Genomic DNA, 6713 nt, shown 5'->3' on the forward strand with positions numbered 1-6713 from the left:
CCTTCTAGAAATCACCCTGGTACATGTAATCCACGCCCACAGACACTTCATAATAGCCTACAATCATATCTACAAGGCGCCTCAAAATCTTCAGCATTTGATTTCATGGAAGACCCTCCACAATGGGTAATAAAATGTACAAAATCAGGTTCAACATGGGAGAAAGTCCACCATCAAACAGAGCCAGAATATTAGGAAGGACCCTCAGTTTTCACTATATTTTACTCCTCTATATTCCCTCAAGGCGTAACTCTTTCTCAGATGCGCCATGGTTGATGTTTCCTCTCATGTCATCTCAAGCAACAGTGCAAGAGCTACGCTACTTGAAGTGGCAGCGTAGCAAAAGCACAGCGGTTTTTGGCCCCGCATCGCTAAGCTTTTTGTAGCGGGCTTGGCGCTTCGCTATTTGCTACATTTTTTAACGGGAAAAAAATAAAAAAAATAGCGCGCTTTATTTAGCGGAGAGTAGCGGCAATTTGCTACGCTTCTTGCTATAGTAGTGGAAAAAACGCTACTGTAGCAATTTTACTGCGCTACTGTAGCACCATTCAAACATCAATACTGCACATCATAAAATGATGAAGGATTACTATTTCTGGCATTTTCCACCAAAAGGCAGACATGCCTGCTATGCTTTTGGCAGAAAAGTGACCCGATTTGCTACGCTTTTGGCACTAAAAAGCGCTATTAGCGCCGAAAAGCACCAAAAAGCGTCTATTTTTGCGCTGCGCTATAATGTAGCAAAGCAGGAAAAAAACGCGCTTCACTAAGCGCAGGCCAAAGCTGCAGTAGCAATTCTTGCGCTTTGCTACCACTCAAAGTAGCGGTTTTCCGCTAGCTCTAACGCTACTCTGGATCCAGAGTAGTGTTTTTTCCGCTTTCCTATGCAAAAGCGCTGCTTTTTGTAGCAAAGCGTAGCTCTTGCAGTGTTGTCTGAAGCCATTTAGTAGACGCCCTGTTGAATTGTTGCCTTTTCCCCTTGTTGGAGGCTTGTACCCTTTTTCTCATCTTTGTCTTTGTCTCAGAACCACCTGTTCATGTCCCCTCACTATAAATGTAGAGCCTTTTGGCCCATTCTGTTTGTACCCCATCAGATCTTCATTGTCTCTGGTCACAGTTTAACATTAGACTAGAGGCCAAGGCGGCTGCGCCGCTGCAGGGCCCAAAAACCTATGTCAAATTCCTAAGGGCCCACCCCCACCACTTCTCCTTTGGCATATTTATTCCCTTCCAGGCAACTCCAAATTAGGCTTCAGAGTATCCCATAGGCATTCATAAATTTTGATTGTAGGAATTTTGGTTGGCTAAAATTCTTAATATATAGGGAATAGCTAAATATTACTGGCTTGTTAAAATTGATCAAGATCAAGTTTTCACCAACAAACAGGTTTTGGTGCCTTTCTCTCAATTGATCAATCCATTTAGGCAACTGTTTGAGCACTGTTTTGGCATGATTTTTCCTTTTCCATTGATCAACAAAGGATGTTGATGGCTTAGAAAACAATCAGGGCCAATACGGCTGAGTTTGCTGTTGCAATCAGGAATCTGGATAAGAACATGGATAGATTAGGATACATTACCTGACCTCTCAATTCTGATCACTCGGTCAAGGGGATGTAGCAAAACTCACTATATTCCCAGCCATTTCTGTTCAAACCCATAATTATGTAATCATCAATAAGCAGACTATTTTCAATGTGATTGTTGGGCTGAGTAGCTTACCTTTGACGTTGAAGCAATTCTTCTGGGATATACAAAACATGTTGGCTCTCAAGTTGATTAAGGCAGCAGTGAAAAATTCCATTGCACCATCTTTGTCTTTATCCCAGAGGATAGGTTGTAGAGCGGCATTTGATTGGATCCAGGCGAGCGAGGAGAAAGCGCTGGATTTCAATCCGGCGGTGGATGCGATGAACGCCTTTCGTATCGCGACGCTCATAGTATTTGGGGCGAACGTCCTGACAATCGGTGGGCTGAGCAAGCGATGGGAGCTCGACGACTGGGAAGATTGGAGGATCTTCATCGAGGCCGGGCACCTCGGTAAAGCGCTGATTCCCACGGATTGGTCTCAATCTGCTTCCAAAGCCATCCCCGATCGTCTCCGTCCCACCCCCACTCCCCTCTCAGAGCAAGAACTTACCAAAGAACACGAACTCATCGGAAGTTGGCACTGGAAAAAAAAGGTTGATCGCGAGTGGGAAGTTGAAAGAAATCGAAGAGAGGCTGAAAGACTTGAGTGGGAAACGCGGAGGAAAGCGTTGGGTAAAAGGATTTGGTAATTGGATAACGCATACTTAGTCAATCAACGACTGCACCCATGCACTCTCAGTGGCCAGACGTTTGCCCCCAATTCGCAAGTTTACAATTAGTAGCCAGCCAAGATCAAATCTTCAACCCCTGTATTTTAAAAACTAAAAATTGAAAAGCATCAATAAATCCTTCTGTCTCAAAAAGTAACCTGTTCAGGTTATGTTGCGTACAAAACAAAGCTGTATTGAAACATAGAGTAAAATGAGAACAAACCAAGCAAAATAGAAAGAGATGCAAAAATGAAGGCTATAGACATGTAGCGTTTACAGCTGGGCATCTTTCAGGATGGTTTTGTGAAGATTCATAGTAGTGAAAACTCGAATAGAAAAAAAATAGTGAGAAAACCAAATTCCTAGCCTTCCTTTTCGGTCAACTCGTCTTCTGAACTTTTGTCTTCATCAGTGCTGCTTCCAATAAGTGATGCCAGGTCTTCATTGACTGCCGCCACTATAGGGTCTGGTTGTCGGCTGGCTTGTGGCCGACTAACAGAAGGGAAAAAATGGAAAATGTTGAGCAGCCCTAAATATTCGGAATTGCTGCAGAAAAAAAATCATGGCTTCCCCGGAACGTCGTGGGGCAGGCTCCTCATTTTCACTGTCTGTCACTTCTTCATTTCTGAGACTTGCCATTGAAATTTTCGCCATGGATTTGATCGATTTTTTGGTTCTGTAAAAGAGTGCAAGAAATTTAGTACACCGCCACCAGAGGAAAAAATACCAACTGATGAACCCAATTTTGAACATTTGGATGCGTAAAACTTACGGTGTTTTCTTCTTGATCACCACTTTCGCGCTGTAATCATCATTTGCAGCGTTGGGATCAGAGTTGAGATCATCGGCTTCACTACTTCCGTTTTCATCTTGGTCTTCAGCGAATTCATCCAGGAAGTCTGTATATTCTTTCAAGTTCTCGTCCTCTTCTTTGCTCTCTTTGTCAGTTGGACCGCGGGACTGCGGCTCTTGGCCTGGTTGATGGCGTCGACATGGAGCAGGGAGATGGGGATGAGCTCAGCGATCTCGGCGAGCCGGCGTTCAATGGGTAGTATTGGGCCAGCTCTGGGCAGCGATGGCAATAATGACAGTTGTGACCGTGTGAGGCTGGTGTAGTTGAGGACGTGGCTGAGCGAGATTAGCTTGTTAAGGCTGACTGGCGCCGGCGCGGGACGGGTGGCAGCGGTTGGCGGAGTGTGCGGAGGCCTGGGCGATGGAGAGGACAAAGAGGGGCCGGTGATGCTTGCCCTACTGAGGCGAGGGGAGGAAGTCTGTCGCAATTGAGTTGGGCTTTTGGTGGTCCAAGCCGACGAGTGCCCAAATGTTCTGGCTCAGCTGGCCGGGCCCGGCCTGCAGGAGTGCAAGAGTCTGCATTGTTTATTACAAAAACAAGTTCAAAAAAGCAGCCGAGGCCCTGTAGATGGGATTTGTTTCAGACTTACACTGAGTGGAGGTCCTGCACCAGGAGAGCAGCCTCTATCGCAGTGAAAGGTCTGCAATCACGGCCAATCGAAATGCTGATGTCCAAGGCTGCAGCCATTGAGGCTTGCAGGGAACCTTGACGCTGTGTGCCAATTGGGCAGGGCTGTTCATGCTGCATACCAATTGGGTGGGGCTGGCTAGGTATCAAGGGTTACAGTGTGGAAGGGGGGCAAGGCGTGTGGAAACGAAGTCAGTGCCGTGGTCGGCATGGCAATGCCATGGCTGAGGTGTTGAGCTGGGGAGTTGGAAGGTTTTCTACAAAGGCGTGGTGTCTTGGCTGAGTTATCGTGCCCCGTGGCGACGACCGCAGGTTGTTTGGAGTGTAGGTTGACGGGCGAGGCGTGTGAAGTGGTGCGTCGAGGATAGAGGCGCCACCGGGGCAGTTACAACAGCGTAGGAGGAGGGTGGCGTGGCCGTGGTCTGGGTAAGCGGGCGGTGCGGTGAGATGGTGCCTGTGGGTATATAAGGAAGGGGATTCTGGATCAATTGATCCGCAGGGGATTTGGTTTCGTCCGCCCCCTCCCTGGGAGCCCCCTAACTGCTTGGTTAGGCCCTCCCTGGCTAGTTTACCAACCGGCCCTCTTTTGCTCGTTGCTCCGGCACAGCTGGAGGGTCATCCATAGGGCCTTCAGGCCTTTGGGGATATTCAATGTGCCAAGTGAGAAAAATGGGGCATTTTTGCCCCATTTTGTGAGAATAAAACACCCCAAAACTTAGATCTGCAGGTCTAGAATTCTGTGGATTTAAGAAAGTGGGATATCATCAGAAATATACTTACCTTGAAAGAATACCCGTATAGTAGAATACCAGCAACCAGTCTGACTCTACTCCTTTTCCCATCATTTCGTCTAGAAAGCACTATTCTTAATACTTCATCAGCCACACTTTTCTTTAAGAGCCCACGCTCTTATTCTTGTCCCATAATGATATTACTCTCCCAACCTGAGAGGCAGCTTTTCATGCACTCATCCCTCTCTAAGCTCTATTCCCCCCAAGAGTAGTTCCACAGCAATTATTTGGCCTGGATTGTTAGCTTGGTGGTGGAAAATTTTGGGATTCAAGACAAGGTACATTTATTTGGAGTGATCAGTTACAATAAATACTCCCTTGACTGAACTTCAGGGGATCGGATATTCAGCATTGTCAGCAACAATGCGTCCAAAAACAAAGTTATGATTAACAAACTCAAGAAGCAAAACTTAAAAGTGGGTGTGGTTCAAAGGCAAACCACATTCAATGTTTTGCACATGTTCTTAACCTGATAGGTCATGGCATACTCCGACCATTTGAAACCAACAAGAAAACCAAGGCAAAGAAAGAAACAACAATTGTTTTTCCAGATGAATCAGATGATTCAAGTTCTGAGGCTGAAGATTTGGAGCATCATATACCACAGTGAGTTGGCTAGGATTCTGATTGACAATCAAGTTCTTGCTTGTTTATTTTTTCTTTTCACAATTTCAGGCTTACCCAAGATGGAGATGAATCATCCTTGGATGAAGAAGATGATGAAATTGAGGATGCGTTAGATGAAAAAAGCAATGATGATCAAACAGAATCCCTCAGCCTGGAAGATATTGAAAACGCGAGTGAAAAAGAGGAATATGATACTTGCACAACCACCAGTGTGGTTGTCAAATCTGGCGCAGGACAAAAAAGTGTCCAACATAGTTTCTGGGCGCGCGGTGCCGCGGGGCACAAGGGCTCTGCAGGCAGCTGGGGCGGCGCAGGATCTTCAAAACAGCGGAGGAGGAGCGCACATGCTAGGCGCGGAGCGTGCGGTCAAAGGTGGTGGAGCTGTGGTGTGCGGAGTGGAGCAGACTTGCTGAGTCCAGGCATTCCAGCGTGGTGATTAGGGGAAGCCCTGGCAGCTGAAGCAGGATACGTCAGCGGACCTATCTGGGGCGGAGGCGGTGAGTGGTATCCCAACACCAGAGGCTAGACAGGGGTGTGGATGATGGATGATTGTAAGTTTGGCAGCTGCCTATGGCGAGCGGTGGAGGCACACATGATGAAGTGGGAGCGGAGGCAGGCGGTGTGCTTGGGATGGGAGGAGGATTTCTATTTGATATTTCTGTTTCTATTGGGGTTATGAAATGTGGTGGTGGAGTTTTCTCTTGGTTTATTATCTACAGTAAAGCGGTGGAGATTTGTCTATATGCAGGGGGGGTGTTCCTTCCTTCAGATTGGATCTTATTATGCTATCTTCTACAGAATTTTGATTGTTATTACAGATTATGACTCTTTTTTCTGCAGGTTGTGATTGCAGAGGCTCTTTATTATGATTTACTTATGGCTATTTCTTGCAGTTTTTGTGGTGTTTTGCGGTGTTTTATGGTGGTTTACTTTACTTTTACAACATATGAATATTATTATTATTGCTCTACAGAATTCTTCTCCTTCTGCGGAGTTCATTGCGTGCTCATACCACACCAAGTTTGGAGCTCCCTTGACTACTTGGTATGATCTTGCGTAGAAGAGGGTCTGCTCCCGTCATTTCATACCAGAGACCACCTTGCTTCTACCGCACCAGTTTCCAAATAGAAGCCTGCTAAAGTATGTCTATTTCATTCTTTTTTGGCAGAAAGATTAGTACTGAAGACACTTCTTTTCCACTGCTTCAGTTTTGTGCAATAGCCAAAAGGTTGAGGTACTCTGGCCCTAATTCAAAAAAAGAGTTCATCCAGTTATGTTGCAAAAAGGGTACCAAAAACCTCATAACATTGAACAAGATTTCCAAACAAGATGGAACTCAAACCATTTGTAACTCATTGCCATAATCAAGTGGGAGGCTGCCATGTAAGCCTATCTTACAATGATTGATGATTATGATATTGAACTGACTCAATTTCTTCACCCCAGTATTGAATGGCAGTATCAGAAACGGCATGGAATCAAGCCAAAGTATTACTTGGATCAGTCAGACTTAGA

At 45.8% G+C, this 6713-nt stretch overlaps 2 protein-coding genes across 2 annotated transcripts; one reads left to right on the forward strand and one right to left on the reverse strand.

The window, feature by feature from the left end:
* Positions 1-1760: 1760 nt before the first annotated feature.
* PtA15_12A30 (uncharacterized protein) lies at positions 1761-2731 on the forward strand (the record flags this gene model as incomplete). Its single annotated transcript, XM_053161905.1, has 2 exons — positions 1761-2275; positions 2713-2731. The coding sequence occupies 2 exons, from the start codon at positions 1761-1763 to the stop codon at positions 2729-2731; spliced, it is 534 nt and encodes a 177-aa protein (XP_053025600.1).
* Positions 2732-2757: 26 nt separating this feature from the next.
* Positions 2758-3893, reverse strand: PtA15_12A31 (uncharacterized protein; the record flags this gene model as incomplete). The annotated part of the gene is made up of 4 exons (XM_053161916.1): positions 2758-2792; positions 2879-2976; positions 3073-3236; positions 3858-3893. 4 exons carry the CDS (start codon positions 3891-3893, stop codon positions 2758-2760), a joined length of 333 nt encoding a protein of 110 aa, XP_053025601.1.
* Between the last annotated feature and the right edge of the window lie 2820 nt (positions 3894-6713).

This window comes from Puccinia triticina, chromosome 12A (assembly GCF_026914185.1).
Source record: "Puccinia triticina chromosome 12A, complete sequence".
Classification (NCBI taxonomy): Eukaryota; Fungi; Basidiomycota; class Pucciniomycetes; order Pucciniales; family Pucciniaceae; genus Puccinia; species Puccinia triticina.